This window comes from Melopsittacus undulatus, chromosome 6 (genome assembly GCF_012275295.1).
Source record: "Melopsittacus undulatus isolate bMelUnd1 chromosome 6, bMelUnd1.mat.Z, whole genome shotgun sequence".
NCBI classification, from domain to species: Eukaryota; Metazoa; Chordata; class Aves; order Psittaciformes; family Psittaculidae; genus Melopsittacus; species Melopsittacus undulatus.
This window is the reverse complement of record NC_047532.1, coordinates 86,437,650-86,458,335: the sequence shown is the minus strand read 5'-3', so window position 1 is coordinate 86,458,335 and position 20,686 is coordinate 86,437,650. Positions and strand designations below refer to the sequence as shown.

Below are 20,686 nucleotides of genomic sequence, written 5' to 3'. Positions count from 1 at the left end.
GATTGGCTGCGGCGGTTGTCAATCACGCTTAGTCCCGCCCGGCGCCGACGGCGCCCCCCCACGCCTCTGATTGGCTGCGGCGGTTGTCAATCACGCTTAGTCCCGCCCGGCGCCGACGGCGCCCCCCCACGCCTCTGATTGGCTGCGGCGGTTGTCAATCACGCTTAGTCCCGCCCGGCGCCGGCTCCGCCCCCCACTCCTCTGATTGGCTGAGGAGCACGTGACCCGCTTCTAGCCACGCCCCTCTCCGGCTCCGCCCCCCCTCTCCTCTGATTGGCTGATGCGCACGTGACCCGCTCCTAGCCACGCCCCTCGCCGGCTCCGCCCCCCCCTCTCCTCTGATTGGCTGATGAGTACGTCACCCGCTCGTAGCCACGCCCCTCGCCGGCTCCGCCCCCCCACTCTTCTGATTGGCTGATGAGCACGTCACCCGCTCCTAGCCACGCCCCTCTCCGACACCGCCCCCCCACTCCTCTGATTGGCTGAGGCGAAGCCGAACCCTCCCGAAGCGGCGGAACCGGCCGAAGAGAACCGAGCGGAGCCGAAGCCGCCTGAGGGGGACGGAGCCGCCCGAAGGGAACCGAGCGGAGCCGAAGCCGCCTGAGGGGGACGGAGCCGCCCGGAGGGACCGGAGTGGCTTCCATGGGGTCCCAGGGGAGCCGACAGCTGCCATTGCCCCCCCCGTTTGCCTCCGCCGAGTCCCGTTACCCCCATGATTCGCCTCGGTTCGGTACGGTACGGTCCGGGCCCGGTTCGGCGGCACAACCCGCACCCCGACTGGCTGAGACGCCTGTCAGTCACTCTTACTCCCGCCCCGCTTCCGTTCGGCTTCTACACTGGCCCCCCCACTCCTCTGATTGGCTGCGGCGCTTGTCAGTCACGCCTAGTCCCGCCCGGCTCCGGCGGCGCCGGATCACTGCTCTGATTGGCTGCGGCGGTTGTCAATCACGCTTAGTCCCGCCCGGCGCCGGCGGCGCCCCCCCACTCCTCTGATTGGCTGCGGCGGTTGTCAATCACGCTTAGTCCCGCCCGGCGCCCACGGCGCCCCCCCACGCCTCTGATTGGCTGCGGCGGTTGTCAATCACGCTTAGTCCCGCCCGGCGCCGGCTCCGCCCCCCACTCCTCTGATTGGCTGCGGCGGTTGTCAATCACGCTTAGTCCCGCCCGGCGCCGGCTCCGCCCCCCACTCCTCTGATTGGCTGAGGAGCACGTGACCCGCTTCTAGCCACGCCCCTCTCCGGCTCCGCCCCCCCTCTCCTCTGATTGGCTGATGCGCACGTGACCCGCTCCTAGCCACGCCCCTCGCCGGCTCCGCCCCCCCCTCTCCTCTGATTGGCTGATGAGTACGTCACCCGCTCGTAGCCACGCCCCTCGCCGGCTCCGCCCCCCCACTCTTCTGATTGGCTGAGGAGCACGTCACCCGCTCCTAGCCACGCCCCTCTCCGACACCGCCCCCCCACTCCTCTGATTGGCTGAGGCGAAGCCGAACCCTCCCGAAGCGGCGGAACCGGCCGAAGAGAACCGAGCGGAGCCGAAGCCGCCTGAGGGGGACGGAGCCGCCCGAAGGGAACCGAGCGGAGCCGAAGCCGCCTGAGGGGGACGGAGCCGCCCGGAGGGACCGGAGTGGCTTCCATGGGGTCCCAGGGGAGCCGACAGCTGCCATTGCCCCCCCCGTTTGCCTCCGCCGAGTCCCGTTACCCCCATGATTCGCCTCGGTTCGGTACGGTACGGTCCGGGCCCGGTTCGGCGGCACAACCCGCACCCCGACTGGCTGAGACGCCTGTCAGTCACTCTTACTCCCGCCCCGCTTCCGTTCGGCTTCTACACTGGCCCCCCCACTCCTCTGATTGGCTGCGGCGCTTGTCAGTCACGCCTAGTCCCGCCCGGCTCCGGCGGCGCCGGATCACTGCTCTGATTGGCTGCGGCTCCACCCGCGCAGCCGCTTTTCTTCACCGTGTGCAGTACCGAACTTTGGCCACATGATGGCAGCACCAGTCGTCTCTCGGCGCTGCACCTCCGCTTTCCCGACCCGGTTTGCCGCTGATTGCCGCCCGAAGGACACACGGTAGTACCGGACAGCGGCCCCCAGCCGCTTTCTCCCCCGTCGCCCCCCATTTCAATGCTGAATTTTCGACAGAGCGGCCCCCCCCTCCCGTCTTCACCGACACATGACGGCAGCAGCGAGCGGCTTCCGGAGCCGCTCCGCCCCCCCCACCTCCACCACCTGCAGTACCGCCGTTCGGACGCACGGTGGCAGCACACGCTCCCTTTTTCGGTGCCGCAGGGGAAACGGGCTCCGGAGCTGCTGCTCCGCGCCCGGCTTCAGTCCTCCGTGGAATGCTCCTCGGAGCGGTGCTTTTGGTTTTGCAAACGCCGCAGGCATCACCTGCACACACAGAGCTCCTGCCCTCGCTTGGCCACCTGAAATTCAGAGGGAGCTCTGCACACGGCCTCTCCGGTGCCCGATCTCTGGATCTCTCTCTAAGAGATGGGGCTGTTCTCTGGATAAAGCACGCCGGGGTTTGCTCTGTTGAAGAGCCCTTTTCTCCCTGGATCTCCTCCTGGGCTGCAGCCATCAGCCAAAACGGAAAGCACTGCTCATCCTACCTCTTTTACCCCAGGTGCTGCTTTGCCCCCAGATCATTGAGGGAGGAGTTGTGGCTGCTGCCTGGGGTATAAAGGCGCAGTGTTGCCGGGAGAGGCTCATTCAGCTCTCGGGCTTCAGCGGGTTGAGTTCTCTGTGCTGTGCTTTGTGTTTTGTAGCTTTGGAGTCTTGCGGCGTTTTTGTGCTGTTGTGCTGGGATGTTTGCCGTAATGGAATCAGCTGAGTGCGGAGCATCAGGACCTCTCAAGGCTTCCCAGTGAGTGCATTAACAAGTGTCTCTGTACGGCTTTCTTTTCAGGGCTGTTATATTTATATTGTTATAATTTTATTATACTTGTCAGTCACAGCACACGGAGCGCGAGCGTCCAGCCCGGCTCCCACAGTTGGGGAGCCGCTACCGAAAGCTGGTGCTGGGCATCCCCTACACACGGAGGCACCCGGAGCGGTGCCACCAGTATGCCGAGCAAGCCTGGGTAGGGGATGGCCAGCGACAGCTTTTCCGGACAGATTTCAGCCGTCCATGCCTCAGTTTTCCTATCTATAAGCCAGGAACAACAGCAATTCTCCCCTGCTTCCCTGCGCTTCCCAGTTTGCCGGTTTTATTTATTCTCTTCTCTGTTCCTTTGAAAGGCAGCTCCCACCCGTAAGCACCAAAGAGTCCTCCTCAGCCTCGGGTCTGAGTCAGCTCCCCGGGCATGGGGCATTCTGTGCTGCAGGGAACAGAGCGTGCGGGCGACACGGGTCCTGCATGGACAGTAAGTAAAGGGCTCAAAGGAAAAGAGGGGGAAACAGAAAAGTCTAAAGCCATTTTTCAGGGTTCCAGCCCCTTCCCCAAATTGGTTGCTTCTTTTTGGCACTTCCCGCTGTTTCGAAGAGCTTTAATGATGCTGGGTTGTATGAGCCGATAGGCTCAGAGCCCCGCAGTCATGCTTTTGCTGGGCTGATGTTGTCAATTCTCCTTTGTTTTCCCTCAGCCTCGTTGCTGCTCTCGTCTGCGTGCGATCATCCAGGGTGAGACCAGGGGACATACTAGGAAGACTGCTTGGGATGCCTTCCGTCTTCTCCCTGCGTACCAGGAACTCTGTCATCTGACGGTGAGTAATACCAGTGTGCTTTTGTACACGGTATGCAGCCTGCCAAAGTGTTTTGCTTCCAAGTTACCATTGTGTATTACCCAAAAGCAACTGAGACATTTGGGGTTAGCTTTGTATATAGATACAGATGAGGCATCTGAAGCGTGTCTGTCTGTAAAAAATACCTACATTTAGATCAGACTCAAATCTCTCTGGAGAAGATGTTGTTCCTTATGGTCCTGCTGAAGTCTGTTTGGAAGAGATACCAAGCAATAGTGGCTCTGTCTAAATAACAAGTATTATTAGTTTGGGCCTGTTTTATTGGCTGGAAAGGCTTCTGAAGAAGCACACCAGCGTACTGGGAATATAATGGGAGGTGTAAAGGGCTTTGTTAACCTTTACTGGGACTTGAATGCTTGTGGTGGAAGGAAAATTTGGCAGGCATAGGTGTTAGTTTGTATAAGGGAAGCCTTAGGTTGGGTGGTGTCAGTGTCGGTTTGGGTCTTACAGGGGTCAGGTTGGATACTGCTGGTGGCCCTTTGGGAGCCATTGGTGTTAGGATGGATAGTACAGAGTGGGTGAGGTTGGAAGGGATTTCCTGCTGTTTACTCCAAGCCCTTGCTCAGCCTCTGGTGCCTTGTCCTCTCTGAACATCTCCAAGATCTCTACAAGTTCTTTGGGCAACGTGTTCTGGTGATTGGTTTGTTTGAGAGTAAACCTTTTCTCTTAATGTTTAAATGAACTTTCCTGCCCTGTGTTTCTTTTCCTGCCCATTGCCTCTGTCTGTGGTTTTGGTTGTGTTGTGACACGGGGAACAGCTCCATGGGGTGCTACAAAATGTCATCAGACAGCCTGGGTGACCTTTGAAGGTACCACCTTTTCCATTGGCAGTGAGATAAGAACCTGGTTTGGGTTTTTGCCTTCCCCTACATGTGTTTGCCTTCCCCCTGATGTGTTTGGAAAATAATGCTAGGACTGCTGGCTTTTGTGTTGCAAGGAGGGGAACAGGTAGGCAGAAGTATTTGTAGAATATAATGCATCCCATTTTTATTTTATGTAGATGAGGTGCCAACCAGCAATTAATAATGTGGGAAGTTAACCAGATTTGAAGAAACATGAAAGAGGGTTTATGAGTGAATCAGAACTGAGCAGATGACCTGCTTTGATTGAGCTCTATGCACTTGCTGGAATGTTTTTCTTTTTTTGGGGTTTTTTTTTTTTGGTCAGTTGAGGGAGTCAGTGCTGACATGCTGTAGAGAAGTCAATTGGTGAATCTGGGTGAAACTGGCTCAGTTTAATTTGTATACACAGCCCCACAAACATAGGAATTTGTAATCCCTGTGATGGATTTGAAATGAAAATCTACTGCTGTGACATGTGAGGGTGAGCGGACATTGCAATTGCCAGACAGAACACCAGACTTTAACAGTAAAATTCGCTCATCTCATGCAGAAGTGGAGCAGCAGACTGGGTATTATGGTGCAGTTCAGGGCTCAAACTCAGAGAAGCTGTGCTTCAGCTCCTGTTTTCCTAGCATTTAACCATACGAAGAACCTATGGAGAAGCTTGGTTGCAACTTGTGGTCTGCTAGGGTAGTGAAGGAAGTAGGCTGTGAGGGAGATCAGGTCTTTTAAGTTTTAGGTTGCTACTTCTTTGGGCACTTGGAGGACTAGTTTCAGTCTGTTACTGTTCTCTGCTGGTAACAAGGAGTAGCTGATGACTAAGACAGTCAAGGTAACCAGATGGTCCATTGGGCCGTTCCACCTTTCACTTGTACGTGACAGGACTGAGTGGCACAAGCAAGCAACCTATCCTGTCCTGTAAACTCCATTACTATTTATTCCCTTTTTTTCTCAACTTAAACCACATAAAAGCAGCTACTTTTCTTTCCGGGCATAGAAACAATGTTCTCCCTGTAATGAGCTGCTCCATGGTGTGTTCCTACCCATGGATATCATTAAAATAATAAACTCCAGATCATTAATTTGCTGCACACTGCTTGCTGTGTTAATGGCTGCTGCCTTTCCTTCCCGTCATCCTTGATGATACTGAGGGCAGGTGGCTGTTTCTGGGAGGAGCAGTCTGGTTTCCCATGGAGAAGCTGAATTGTTTCATCTCACTCTCCATCACTGGCAATGGCAAACAAGGCTCTTAGATAAATGCATATTGGTGCTTTTTTTCCTTCCTGTTGGAAAAGGTGGTACAGGCTATGTTTGTGTGTGTGTGTTCCAGTATCCAGGGGCTGGTTCATAGCCTGTTGAGCTGTGCTAGATAGTAAAATATGTTACCTCTTCTGAGAACTGATAAATATGCTTAAAAGTCTTCTGTGGAGGTATATGGATAAACTTGAAGTATCTCAGATATATGGTGCTAGATATGTTTGCTAAGGGTTTATATACACTTTGAATTGAGATATGAGTAGTGATCATCAGGGAAGAAATCTTTTCATTAACTTGATTAGGCCACAGATCCTTATACCCTGTCTTGACAGTTCTTGGACAACAACAGTCTTGCCTTAAATGGCATAGATCAAGGTCAGTCAGTAGAATATGAGATGTCTTATAAGTATCCTTACTCTATCCCCCAGTATCATGAATATTTAAAGAACTAATAACTATTTTCAGTGTATACGCAGGTAAGCTTTATCCAAGTAGACAGGTGCTCATTGTGAAGTACAGTTTTAGTCCCTTCTTTGTAATTCTTCTGTATATAGGTTGTGGTAATGGAGAGACAGAAGTGTTTGGCACTGCTGCCAGATTGTAACCAGACCTTACCTCTGCCTTTTTCTTCTCCTTGTAGCTCCTCCAGATGGACCTCCTTTCCAGCTGAACTCAATCACCACTGCACTGATTTCAGGCCTTGTCCACCTAGGAGTCACAAACGTTTTCTTTTTCGTATGTTCCTTAACTCTTCTGTGCAGAAAGTGGCATGACAGTTCAGTCTTGAGTGGCATCTGAAATGCAGGTTTCAGCTGAAACCGGTGATTTACTTGCACTTTTTCTGTGGGGCTGTCTTTCTTGTCCATGAAATATGATTCCATTAAAAAATGTTGACACAATGTTCCAGCTGTATCCAGCTTCTATACCAGCTGTTCTGTATTTTTATTTTGCTAGATTATGTTGTGTAGGTAAAGCAGCAGTGGTATTGGTAACATTCAGAAATGCTCATAAGTTCATACACACGTAGTAAGATAAGGATCTCGTCTATTTTGTCATGGCATTTTTCACATGTTTGCTTCTCAGAAGGACTTTGTTTTATTCTATCTTGGTTAAAAATAAAAACAAACCAAAACTTGCGACACACTTAGAATAAGTGATTTTGTGTATTGTTCATTTGGAAGTGTTTTTAGATGTATCTTCCATTGGATTGTGATGATAACATGTGAAGGACATAATTTGGTTGCATGTCTTTAAGTCATATAGTTTAAGGCAAACTGCACTTGGTCCCAGGGAATGATGCTGCAGTTCTTGAGGTGGAAAAATCTTTTTCCAGCAAAATCGTTGTGTAAGAAGCAGTGAAAACTTTAACTAATGTTTACCATCAAGTTAATTATGCACAGATGCACAAGTGTCCCAGGCCAAGTGGAATTCTGACCTTTGGCCATCAGAATTGATGAATGGCTTTTGTGGCAAATGAGGAGTGCCAGCAGAAGGGATTCAGGGCCTTGTGTGACTCCTTGGGAGAAGGCTTGGTTTGGAAAAGAGGTCAGATGTGGACTTTGGGTTTCGTTTACCCACATCTATAATGGGGTCAAGAGTAGTTCCACATAGTTCAGTGTGTGGTTCATACTCTGTCCCATGAGGTGGGTCTTCTGTGGCCTAAGTCCAGTTTATTTAAGAACGTTTCATGTGCAGAGCAGTTCACAGCCTGAATTGGTTTAATCTGCAACATCTGGAAATAACTTTACCGAAGTCCCCTGACAGTGAAGACTAAGCCATTACAGAAGGTAAGTCCTTGTAGCCACTGAGAGCTGGCTAAACTTGCCCCTTGAGGTGGTAGAAAAACTGACAGTCCAGAAGGCATTTAGGCACAGGGGTAGAACAAATAAATTCTGTTTAAGGGCCTCTCACTCGGGCACAATCATATGATAAACCATTTAAACAGTTTCCAGTGTATGGTGCTGCGTGGCAGCCTTGGAGCCCAGACAAAGCCACCCTGAGCGCTCTGCAGTTGCTGAAGTAGGTGTGCTCTCCAGCTTCTTTGGAATTCCTGCTTCGGCTTTATAAATCCCTTGGTGATCCTTCTGAGAAAATGCCAGTGTCAGAGCAAATTATTATTACTACTGACATGATAATAAAAGGTGAAATCAGATGTTGCTTGGAAAATTGAATTCCTGCTATAAAATGATGCTGTCAGGGCTGTGCATTGCACAGTACCTGCATTTGCTCATTTAAAGTAGTATGTCATCTACTCTACAGCTGCTTTTCAGCTCCTCCCCTCTCCTCCCAGTAATTGGCAAATGATGGGATGTGGTTACATGGCCATTTACAGTACTTATTAGCATTTCATTTATAACATTATCATCCAAACCAGATTTAATTGCTGTCTGGGTGTAAACATTTCTATCTTGCAAATGGCAACTCCATTCACTTCTCTGCCACTGAGGAATACGGTATATTCTCAGAAGAGAAAACACAAATTTGTCACGGATGGCTGCATCCACTGTACCTGAAGAAGAAAGAGCTTAAAAGACGCTGTGGCTCCTTGGGAGTATAGACAAGGATAACAGCATAAATTGCATTCAAATATTTGCAAATATGGTACAGTAATTTGGCATGGCTCCTTTGGTTTTTATCTCATAGGAGGGAAATGTTATAAATTTTCTGATTTAGTATCCTAAAGATCACAAAGTCTCGCTCTTAAAAGTGTTTGTGAGAGCATCCGCAGCCTTGCCACTGTACGATTGTTCCCAAAAGAGCATCTGTCTGTGCTTTGCCAAACCTGTGTTTAAATATAAGTGTTGATAGCTTGGCATTCATTTCTGTTGGAGAGTATTGCAGATGCTAAGCAGTGGTCTGGGAATTTTTCCTTGGTGTTTAGTCCCAAACTTCATTATATTTCTCCCCCTGTACTTACCTGGATGTATTTTTAGCTATCCACATTTAAATCCCCTTCAAGGGATGTATGAACCCCTTCAGGAGCTGCTGCTTTCCACAATATGGTGCTTTTTAAATTCCCACTGCGTATCTCTTCAATAACAGTCTGCCCCTGCCCTCAAATATCATTGACCATTTTCTTCCGAGCCCTCTTTGGAAACCAGCTCTCTCAAACCACAGATGCTGCTGTGCTGTGCTTGTGGGTCTGGTCCAGTAGGCACTGCAGCCATCAGAAATTCTCCATTTATTTTTTGACTGGGACCATAATGAAGAATAGGGAATAAAATAGTGGTTCATAACTGACATCTCTGAAATGTGAGCCTGCATCACAGTGCAATGATGGAGAAGTTGAAGGCTAAAGGTCTTTCACAGCCATAATCAAGAGGTCCTGTGTCCAAAATACTGTAGGCAGTACATTAAGAGGGAAATTTGTGTATCTGAAATTGAAACAATAGAGACCAGTTTGTATCTGAAAAGGAACAGAAGTTGCTTTCTGAGAGGGTGTGAGAGCCCTGAATTCACAGAGTTCAGATATTCCTGCTAAATGATGAATAGTGGAGGAACTCTTTGAAGAAATGAGAACATATCCTTTGTAGATTCTCAAACCTATCAAGAGCTCACTTAGAGGAAGGTGGAGTTTGCAACACAGGCCCCTGATTTTTCTTTTCTCTTCTTCCCCCCCCCCCAAAATGCAAGTGGAATGCAGTGTATTAGGTGACATTTCATTCATATTTGTGCCATTTTTTACAACCAGGAGTATAGGAGTTATGCAATTAATTAAAAATCATTACTGGAATCTGGCAGACTGCACCCCAGAAAGCCATAAATCACAAACCATGTAGGCCTTAGTGAGCTAGGTAAAGAGAAACAAAGAAAAACCCCAGCACCTTATAAAACTTTTTAAGTGTGTCAATATTTTGGAAAGAATGTGTTTGAAAAGATCTGTTAAAAATATTTTCAGCAAATTTGCGATGCAAGTAATGGCTCATTTGTTACATAGGATTGTAAAAATAGCAAAAGATCACTTTTCAGTGCTCAGTTTTTTAATTTTTGAATGGGAAATTTCACCTCCAAGTTGAAAGCCATTCCAAACGTGACTGAAATGGTCCATGTTTAAAAAAACTTTCACAGCATTCATGCCTTGAGAGACTGTTTTGTGGTGTTTTGCTCTTTATTTTCCAGCAGAGCAAGTTAATGGTGAAAAGCTCTCACAGTAAAGTATAACAGAGCAGCTTCCTATTCAAAATCTTCCAGAACCCATGATGGCAGCCACGATTTTTGGGGTAGTTTTCAACAGAAGTTCCCCATATTCTTTGCGTACTTAATGAACTTCTTGCTTGTCTTCAGAAGGTTTGATTCCAGTGGGCATTCCTGGGTAAGCTGCAAAGTAATCCCAGACCATGCTGTTTTGTGCTTGGAGAAGATGAAGACACACTTTTTGGTTTCTAGGATATGTGGAGATGTTTCTTTCCTTCATTCTCTTGGCAAGAAGAGAGCACTTGCTCCCCAGGTGGAAAGGGTAATCACCTTCCTCTGTGCTTGAATCAGCAAGCAATTGGATCAGTTTCTGTGGGCCTTTTCAACACATGCTTATAAAGGGAAAGGAAGGAAATCTTCCATGTGTTTCCATGAAAAATACACTGTGTCTTCTAACCCTAACCCTAATCCTCCCAAAGCTCTCACAATGGAGCAATCTCCACGTGACCATGGTAACATGTGAAGTAAACCACCTTTTTTCCCCTTGGTTCCACTCCTCAAGTGAAGAGGCAGGGACCTAACTGCACCTCCACACCTGGCATGCTTCTCTCCCTCAAATGGACACCTTTGCTTCTCCTTGGCTTCTCCTTAGCCCTCTGGAAGCTTCCTCTTGTTCTTCAAGCATTGGCCTCTTCTCCCTTTGGCTGCATTGGTCCCTCAAGGTAAGTTCCTGCTGGGAGATCAAGGACAGTTCTTCTAGGGTCTCTGACCCTTTTCTCCTGGCTGCTCCACATCTCCTAACAGGGACCCCCTTTAGTGTCAAGCCTGGTGCCTCTATACATGAGGAGTATAGCTGCCCAAGGCAAACATCTGATACACACTTCTAGACAAGGTCACGGGTAATGGAGCATGTGCAAGGCTAATGTGACCTCAGAGCACTTTAAAAGGCCGTATTCTTTCCTTCTATGCCAATGGCAGCACTATTACAGGCAATTTGGCAGGAAGTATATGGCAATTAATTGAGCAGCAATTTTAGCCATTGTAACGCTCTATTGTGAGGGTATTTATGGCAAAAGGAGTGATGTCTCTTGGGCTGCAGGTAAATGTGATTCCTGGTGCTGGAGTCAGTCTGACCAAGGAGAAGTCAATAATAACAGGGCGTTCTAGTAGAGAAATAGGCTTTGTAAGAATGAGTAACAGCATATACGTAATATTATATGTAATGCTATGCATATGTGTTGGTGTTTCTTGATTTTTTTTTTTTAATAAGAAGCAGTCCAGTTCAAGCCTTGACAGACAGAAGCTAAGTGGTGTTGATTTCAGCTGCTAATGTTGCTAAAGGCTGCTCGGGCTGGAAATGTCTGACACTTCCGCTTCTGTGCCTTGGTCACTGCATCTGAAAGTGGCTATTCATGTGGGTGGTATGAAGAGTAATACTTCTGGGAAGGACTAAGGAAGGGAGCATCCCCTTTTGCTGTGCTGGGCAGCCCTGAACCTCAGGGCTCCTTTGGTGTCATGGGATTTGTTCAGCTGTCAGTGCTTGTGCCTCTCCAGTCAGGTTGCAAACCTGGGAAGGGGGAAACAGACGCACCACAGCAAACGATGAGCGTTATGCATTATCCTCATTTTGTTGGGAGGGCTCAGCAGTTCAAGTGCTCTGAGGGAGTAATTGAAGTGCCAAGCACAAAGAGCTAACTTGTCATGGCACTCGCGAGAGGAATGAAAATATAAATGGGAGAAGGGAGTTCACTGTGTGAACTGTGTGGGAGAATGGCAGTGGCTGAAATTTCAGCCTGCTTGAGAAATTGCCTCTCTTCTATTACTGTCTCAGCTAGAGGTTTTGTGGGGGTGCAGCAGCTAACTTTCGAGCTTGATGAGGTTTACAGAAGCACAAAAGGGAGTTTTCCTTGTTCCTGCCATGACATCTGTGGGGAGGGAGTGTGGGAGGTTTTGCTCCCATGGGACATAGGAAGTTTCCTGCTGCCTCCAGGGACCTCTTTACTTCTCAGAGGTCCCTCCCTCAGCATGCAAGGGTAGAGGCTGCTCCCAGTGTAGCCTCCTAAACTCTGGGATTCATGATTTTGAGGTCAAACCCACTTTTCTCCATACCTTTCTCTGGTGATGGGAGTTCACAGGGCACTATAGTGCCTGGCACTTCACTTAACTTTCCTGCTGGTGGAATACACAAAGTGGTAAGTTATTCATCTTTTGAATGTGATCTTAATCCTAAATCCTTGCTAATCCTTGTATCCATAGCACAAAACCATACAAACGACAAGATGTGTGGAGCTTCAGCTCATTAGGAAGAGGCAATTATGTAGCCAACTGCAGCACTGGGCAATGGCAAGTGAAACTCAGATGTTTAATTTGGTGTGGAAAAAAAATGAGGTTCAGAACTTGTATTGCCTAGTTCCCAAATTTATAAGCATGCCAGATATATCAGGGTACTGCTAGAATGAATGACTTCTGGTTTTAGCCAGAATATACAGTCTGTGTTAGTACAGCCCTCATATTTCCAGTCCTGGGTCGTTTTCAAGTGGAAAAAGGGAGACTTTTAAGATAAGTTGTAAAAATCATAGCAGGAAGGTGAGGAAATTGTATGATCTCTTCTGGCTTTCCTAAACCAGGCAGTGCCAGATGGATCCAGGCTATGGGTATAATCTAATTCGCATACTCCTGTTTCCTTCTACAGAATTTCTCCATATCACAAAATATTTCCGTAAGGCGAATGGCTGTACAGGATTAGGTGGGTAAGATTAAGCACAGTAGAAAGGCAAAGAAAAGCTTGCTACATTCAAAGATTTTTCATGATATCAGAAGGCTTTCCCTATCCCTTCACTTCGTATAACTGACGGATGTAGCCTATCTGGAAAATGGACATGCTTACGCTGCTATATAGAGTGGGTTTTGAGTGAGTCCTAAAACATTTTAACTTATTAATCAATTGACTATGTTGTCATTGCTACATAAAACTACTCAGCATAGAACATCTATTACTGGGGCTCCTATTGAAACATTGCCCTTGTTATGCAGCACTATTTAACTTTGTCTCTTTGAAATGAAATGCAAAATGTTTTTTATCTTGCAGGAAAAGACAGATTTGCTCTCAGACTTGTGAAACACAGGTAGATGAATCTGGAAAGATTCGTTCAGTTCTCACCAGTAAGGCTTCATTTCTCCTTCAGCTGCACTGGAAAGTAACACAGTCTGGTGCCATACAAAGAGTGAAATGCATGCGACCTTCCCCCAGGCACTTCCCATTTTCGTGGCTTGGACAAGCACCCTTGAGGACTACATGGGAAAAGGTCGAGGTTTGGATTTTTTTCCTTTTTCCCTTTTTCTTTTTCCCTTTCCTTTCTCCCCGCCCCAAAATGTAGGTTATTAGAAACTCCCAGCTCCTCCAGTTTAGGAGCAGGGGCTTTGGGAAGCCCAGTCCTCAGGAGAGATTCCTCCACTCCCCTTCCCGTCGCGGTGCCCGGTCCGGAGCCGGCGCCGCCGCTTCCCGGAGCGGTCCCGGCCGCCGTCGCTGGGTGCCAGTGCAGCCCGCGCCTGCCTCTCCCTTGCTGTCTGCGGCTTCTTCGTACTCGCATTTTCCCTCTGCTCCTTTTCCTCTCACTTTTCTTCTCCTCCCTTCCCTCCGTGTAAGTGCCAGGACAGTGCTGCCGGCCCAGCCGTGCTGCTCCTGCCCGCCTCTGCGGTGGAGGCTGCGGGCTGTCCCGGCCGGCAGTGCCTGAGCGGGTTAAAGCGGAGGCGAGGCAGCGCAAACAGTGCGAACAGTGAAGACGCTGAGCCAGAGCTTCCTCTACCGAACTTTTTGGCTGTCTCCGACTCGGGCTCTTCGCTGTGTCTTTGACCTGGAAATTGCGGGGAGGGAAGCAGGGCTGGCAGCAAGAAGGGAAGACGCTGCTCCTGCGGACATCAGCGGAGTGGATGCTCTCTTCCACATCGGGGTGTTTTTCCCAGCCTTGCAAAGCACGGTCAGTGCTGACAGGCTATGCTCTCCGGCTGGATGCAGGAGGGAAAGATGGTTGCTCTGCAATTCGCATGAGTTGGCCCTTCCTGCAGAGCTCCTGGGACTGGAAACGGCAAAGACCTTTAAGATAACCAAGTCCAACCGTTACCCCAGGATCGCCAAGACCACCACTAAACCATACCACTGAGGGCATATAAGACCCAAAGGTAAGAAAATCTTTCATAAGGCACATTAATCACAAAATCAAGAAGAAAATCTTAGACCATGACTATTTGTGGGTATGCAAGTACCCCATTTTAAGTTTACATATAATGAACACATTCTGTCTCTCCCCTAGTATGCTGAAGTTCAAAACCAGTTTAAGAACACACTACAAAATGTTCAGATGAAACTGATTATCAGTAGACAGACAGGTCAAAGCATCCAAAATGCCAAAGATAATAAGCTGATCTTGTTTTCTTACCTGGAGCAGTGCTGAAGTACTGTTTATGGCAATGGTCCCCGATAACACGGAAAGAACAGACAGCATGCCCAGCTTCAAGCTGTCATAAGGAGTGTGAAGAGCAGATTCACAGAGTGCCTAAAGAGTAGCAGGAGAAAAGATCCAGAGGGAAGGAAGTCCCATGAGTCATCTGTATTCAAAAGTTTGGTTGCACTTGGCTATGAAAAGTTTTGAGAGTCAAAATAGACTCTACTGAAATTAAAATCAGGAGTCAGGTCCTGAAGCATCTGTTTCAATAGCAGACCTAGGACATGGCTTGCAGAAAAAGGACAGCGGGTTTCAGATGCTAGGAAACACCAATTCTAAGTCATTTCTTACTTAAAAATCAGTTGCAAAAAAGTTATCAGTTCTCACTGATCAAATATTGGTAAAGATGATAAGACAGTTCTCCAGTCTTAGAGACATGCATGATTACAAAGTTTGTTTACCTCCAAAATTGTTCTTCTGAAAAGAATCCTGCAACTAATTGCAAATTTCCCTAACAAATTATAGCCTAAAAGAATGCATCAACCTGAATGTTTTCTCTGCTCCACGTATGTGGTGTCTTGTTGGCCAGCAACTTTAAATCTTGGATTGCAAGTCTCTTCACAGCCTTCCTGGGGTCATTCTTCAAGTACTGCAACAAAAGCTGGATCTGCAACAAAGTAAATTCACTGTTTGAGAGAGATGCTACTAGAGGGAAGGTCTTTTTAAAGGTACGTGTGATGGAATTTTGAGCATACACAGCCAAAACTAACTCACCATATCTGCCCGATGGCTCACCACATGGAAAAGCCACTGCTTAGGCTGCAATGCCACAGCAAGCTAAGACAGTCTGACAGCTGATTTCTACCATGCTGCTCTGCTTGTTCAAACATCCTTCTCTATCTTCTCTCACCCTGCACACCTGAGAAGCCTCGAAAGCTGTTTTGACACTCTCAGAGCTACCATAAAGTATCTCCAAGAAGTTCAGTAAAACCCTTATACTGTTGTGATTATACTACTAGCAACTACTGAAGCTTATCTGGGTGGCTGCATGATCTGCAGTTAACAGACATCAACACAGACACCTTCTATGTGGTTGCCAAACCCTAACCCAAACACCCCAAACCCCTACCCACCCCCTCTGAAGCCTTGATCTCTTATTAAATGACACTTAACTGCATGTCCCTTGTGGTGTTCTTTTCCTGAAACTTCACAGAGATGGAAAGATGGAATAGCCAGCACATGAAAAAGCACGAAGATGCTGGCCATGCTTTTGCTTTCCATCCCCACAGTGGCTTATCACTTTTAAGCAGCAGTGGCTGTTCTGTTACAGAAATACAGCCTTAATCACCAATCTTACCTCATAGAGGTAATAAATCGCCACTCTTTACTCATTAAGAAAACCCCGAACGCCTAGGGAGTGTTCTAATGTTGTTTCAGTTGGCTTAGATTCCATACTATTGAAAGCATCCTCTGAAATATAGAAATCAGCCACACCAAAAAAGAAGTTTCAGACAGATCAATGTTACTAGTTTAACAGTAACAGACATCAGCCTTTCATAGCTGTGCAAGATGGAAAGAAAGCAATGACTTTCGCGACTACAAGGACTAGCTAGTCTCAAAGGTCACTGTGCTCAGACTCGCTACGTAAATCGTGGCCACAAAGCACATTACCAGAACATAAAAGTATTGTATTTTTCTATCACAATCTTGTTTGTAGTCCTAAATTACAGCAACAGATTCAACCTCCTCAGAGTTCTTCAAGAAATATTTTCAAACACATTCCCTGCTATTAAAATATGCCTTCACTTGCATGTAAGGAAGGCAAAACACACGCACCCAGGACCTGAGAGGATGCACAGTAGTGAGAGGTGAGGCCTGGGTTCTACAGGTAAAGCTGACATATTTTCAGAGCAGGCCAGGGTTGATGTTAAGGTCCTGCTTGATTTCAACCTCAATTGTTTTAAAGAAAGACCTGTAAAGAAGGGTTCCTGTGTTTGACTGGGTTATCTGGAAATACGACCAGAGAGGGCAAAAAACATGATAGCAGCAGCAGTTTTCAGGGTGTTCTTTCTCTATAGCACATAGAAGCAACCTTCCCAGCATATCTGTGCATTTATTTTTCAGCATCAGCTAGAATCTGAGGTCTTTTAAATGTGCTTTAAGTTGAAAGACATAATTAGGAAGAATTACCTGCTTAGGAATGTCAACCAAAGAAGAAGCAGCAAGCAGAGTAAAGGTGTGCAGAGTAACAATGACCATCTTGGTGGAGGGATATGATGTTACCAGCTGCTGGAGCAGCTGCCGGGAGCTGGAGGCTAGGCTAGCATCATGATGCATGTGCTGTAGAATAGGGATCAACTTCAATAAGTCCACAGGTGTGGCCAAACCTGCAACAGGGAAGAGAAACAGGTAGTGTTAGTCCTTTGTACTGGCTTTCAGCAGTACTGAGGCACAGGTATGTCTGCATTGCTACCACTGCTGACTGCAGTACCAAGCACTTCCACAGCTCTTGGAGAAGATTGCTTCATTGTAGGTAAGACACACATCTGGTGTCCTCAACGTAAAGAGGACATGGAGCTGTTGGAGCAAGTGCAGAGGAGGCCACGGGGATGAGCACAGCCTGCAGCACTTCCCATAAATGACAGGCTGAGAACACTGGGGCTCTTCAGCCTCGGGAGGAAAAGCCACATGGAGACCTCAGAGCAGCTTCCAGTGTCTGAAGGGAGCTACAAGGATTTCTCAGGGACTGCAGCAACAGGTCAAGGGGTGATGGGTTTAAACATAAACAGGTGAAGTTCAGGTTAGATCTAAGGCAGAAGCTGTTCCCTGGGAGGGTGCTGAGGCGCTGGCACAGGGTGCCCAGAGAAGCCGTGGCTGCCCCATCCCTGGCAGTGCTCAAGGCCAGTTTGGACATAGGGGCTTGGAGCAGCTGCTCCAGGGAAAGGGGTCCCTGCCCGTGGCCCGGGTTGGAGCCGGAGGAGCTTTAAGGTCCTTTCCAACCCACACCATTCAATGATTCTGTGATTAACTCACCTGAAGCAACCTGTTATAGGCTATGCAAGTTTATTCATCATGCTATAGATGAGCTTTCACTCTTTACCAAACAGGTGTTTTGAGAACTTAAGATTTAAAGAGGAGGTACAAGCCAGGCACTAGATTAATGGTTAGCTAATTTAACTTAAAACCAGGAAATATTTGAGAATGAGGGCTACAGCATTTAATATTTATATAAGGATAATAAGGAACTCTCACAGAAATTAGGTTTTCCCTTTTATCACTCAATGTAACACATGTACCTTGTATCATCTCGCTGATTTTATTACATATGCCAGCAGCAAAATCCCTGTAGAGAAAAGACAAAGCATCAGGTGAGATAAATACAAGAGGGAAATCACTGAAAAATAAAACCATTTTTGAACTACCAAACACTGTGCTTTAGCAATAAAAGCTTTCACAAGAGAGAGCTTGCCAAGATCCCATTCTTTCAGAAACCCTGCACATGATCAAATGCGGGCTTCCAAGAACATGTCAAAGTGACAAGCAGCGCTACGTTTCGTTCCAGAACAGGATTTATGTAAAATACTCCTTGATTAAAGCTGCTGCTCCGTTTTGCACTCCCATATTTATGAGCTTTCCACTACCATTTTAGAAAAAAAGAAGTATCTGTTAAATCTGTGCTCAGATTTCTTCATAATGTTCCATACAAGCAAACATTTTGATAAAAATTACATGGTTGGCACTACCAAAGGTTTGTGAATGCCAGTGCTAACGGGGTTTCCATTCTCTGTGATACGAAAAACTGGAAACAAAAATAACATCTTACTTTGATTGTGCAGAAAAATTGGCAGCAGCAAATATTGCAGCTTCAACTTCCACATTATCATGGGAATCCAAACTTTGACGAATACTGTGATGTGCATTCTTCCTTTCTGGAATGACAGACGCCATGCTGCCCAACATCCTACAGGAAGAGATGACAGCAAAATCAGGAAGAACAGTGATCATGAAGAAATGCCAGATAAAAACAAACAGAAACAGAGAAAGGCTGGTTAAAAGCCTATTTTGATAGAAAAATATGTTTCTTTCTGTAATAGATGTGGATGAGCACGAACAGAATCATAGAACCAACCAGGTAAGATCATCAAGTCCAGGTTCATTAATGTCATTACATACCGAAGGGTAATGGCCCGAGCAACTGGATCATTGCTGTGAATGACGGAGAAGACTCTTTTGACGAACTCATCCACATTTAGGATCTTCTCTTAAGTGCTTCTCACTCTGCTGAGTAACTTTCAGCACACAGAGCCTCAGGAAGTTGTTTCTGTTAGGAGGCACACACATTTCCACACACATTCCTTTATCAGGTTGTTCTATATTAAATATTCAAGCACTTTCAAGATGAAAGTATCATAAAAACCAAAACAACCTCCCAAGAGTAAATTAAAGCAAGAAAAGATCTATACTTTAGAGGCATATTTGACTAAGAGAACAACAAAGAGACTATAGCCACACTACGGTGTTTGTCTTCTAGTATGGTAGGGTCAGATTCAGGCCCAGTTTCAGGGAAATTCACTCAGTGACACCAATGAGGAGAGCATAAGCAAATAATAAAATCATAGAATGGGCTAGGCTGGAAGGGACCTTAAGCTCATCCAGCTCCAACCCCTGCCATGGGCAGGAATCCCTTCCACTGGAGCAGGTTGCTCCAAGCCCCCGTGTCCATCCTGGCCTTGAGCACTGCCAGGGATGGGGCAGTGCTTCTCTGGGCACCCTGGCAGATGCTTCTCTGGGCACCCTGTGCCAGCGCCTCAGCACCCTCACAGGGAACAGCTTCTGCCTTAGATCTAACCTAAACTTGCCCTGTTTCAGTCTGAACCCAACACCCCTTGTCCTGTGGCTGCAGTCCCTGATGCAGACCCCTCTCCTTGTAGCCCCTTTCTGATACCAGATACCTGTTTTGGGCACACTTAGGGAAAAAAATCTAATAAAAAACCATGTCCAGAAAAGCCTAAGCACAGCTTGTGCTCAGTGTAGCAGTATAATCACAAACGTACAAAAAACCTCACATGTGCCCAAGCTGCTGTGCAGCACCACTCCAAGACACACTACACTACTATGGATAACTGACTGAGGCTACTTACCCGACTCAGAACACATCAGCCAACTTTAGGAAAGCTGAATTAATGAGAATGGGGAACGGGTATTTCTGGAAGAGCCTGGGAAAACGAACGACGGCTTCGCACTGCTCTCCGAGCTTCCCATACCTGAGACCTAAACGAGACACCAACAACCACTGCGGACACCGACACTGCTTCCCGGCCATGCCCTCTCCACCCCCCGCTGGCGGTACAAAAGCGAGCTCCCGTCAGCTGAGGACCGCGGGCCGAGACAACACCGCCCCTCAGGCGGTGGAAGCCGAGGACCATAACGGCAACATTACAAGGCAGACACTGCCATGGCCGCTCGGCCTCACCTTTGTCGACTTCCATGAGAGCAGAGTTCGCGTCCAGCTCCTACTCCCCATAGCCCGCATCGGACAGGAACGACTTGGCGCTGGCAGCCATACCGACCGCTTCAGCTCGGACGGGACACCTGCGCATGCTCCGCTCAACCACACCGCCTCAGCGAACGCGCAATACGCACGCGCAGCCGCCGTACGCAGCCGCCGTACGGAGCCGCCACTACGCACGCGCAGTAGGCAGTACGGAGCCGCCGTACGCAAACGCCGTACGCAGCCGCTGTACGCAAACGCCGTACGGAGCTGCGGTACGCAAACGCCGTACGCAGGCGCCGTAGGGAGCCGCCATTACGCACGCGCAGTAGGCAGTACGGAGCCGCCGTACGCAAACGCCGTAAGGAGCCGCTGTACGCAAACGCCGTACGGAGCCGCGGTACGCAAACGCCGTACGCAGGCGTTGTACTGAGCCGCCGTACGGAGCCGCCATACGCACGCGCAGTAGGCAGTACGGAACCGCCGTATGCAAACGCCGTACGGAGCCGCTGTACGCAAACGCCGTACGGAGCCGCTGTACGCAAACGCCGTACGGAGCTGCGGTACGCAAACGCCGTACGCAGGCGCCGTACGGAGCCGCTGTACGCAAACGCCGTACGGAGCCGCAGTACGCAAACGCCGTACGGAGCCGCGGTACGCAAACGCCGTACGCAGGCGCCGTACTGAGCCGCCGTACGGAGCCGCCATTACGCACGCGCAGTAGGCAGTCCGGAGCCGCCGTACGCAAACGCCGTACGGAGCCGCTGTACGCAAACGCCGTA

At 48.3% G+C, this 20,686-nt stretch overlaps 1 protein-coding gene and 2 long non-coding RNA genes across 8 annotated transcripts; 2 read left to right on the top strand and 1 right to left on the bottom strand.

The window, feature by feature from the left end:
• Nucleotides 1-1,872: 1,872 nt before the first annotated feature.
• LOC117436305 (uncharacterized) lies at nt 1,873-6,973 on the top strand. 4 transcript variants are annotated; one of them, XR_004549729.1, is made up of 5 exons: nt 1,873-2,065; nt 2,764-2,861; nt 3,240-3,360; nt 3,580-3,699; nt 6,478-6,973. It is a non-coding gene; the product is annotated as an uncharacterized lncRNA (long non-coding RNA). The 4 variants fall into 4 exon arrangements; XR_004549727.1 differs by having other exon boundaries at nt 1,875-2,065; nt 3,236-3,360; XR_004549730.1 differs by lacking the exon at nt 1,873-2,065 and adding an exon at nt 2,121-2,621.
• Nucleotides 6,974-9,928: 2,955 nt separating this feature from the next.
• Nucleotides 9,929-20,050, bottom strand: LOC117436270 (integrator complex subunit 7-like). 3 transcript variants are annotated; one of them, XM_034063833.1, is made up of 9 exons: nt 19,887-20,050; nt 19,555-19,684; nt 18,587-18,734; nt 18,237-18,374; nt 17,710-17,756; nt 16,604-16,800; nt 14,958-15,080; nt 14,408-14,524; nt 9,929-14,064 (listed from the first exon to the last, which is right to left on the bottom strand). In XM_034063833.1, the coding sequence occupies exons 4-9, from the start codon at nt 18,371-18,373 to the stop codon at nt 13,774-13,776; spliced, it is 912 nt and encodes a 303-aa protein (XP_033919724.1). In that variant the 5' UTR covers nt 18,374; nt 18,587-18,734; nt 19,555-19,684; nt 19,887-20,050; the 3' UTR covers nt 9,929-13,773. The 3 variants fall into 3 exon arrangements, with proteins under 3 accessions (XP_033919724.1, XP_033919725.1, XP_033919726.1); XM_034063835.1 differs by having other exon boundaries at nt 13,821-14,047; nt 19,887-20,049; XM_034063834.1 differs by lacking the exon at nt 19,887-20,050 and having other exon boundaries at nt 19,555-19,842.
• Nucleotides 13,438-15,590, top strand: LOC117436271 (uncharacterized). The gene is made up of 2 exons (XR_004549693.1): nt 13,438-14,150; nt 14,939-15,590. It is a non-coding gene; the product is annotated as an uncharacterized lncRNA (long non-coding RNA).
• Nucleotides 20,051-20,686: the final 636 nt, after the last annotated feature.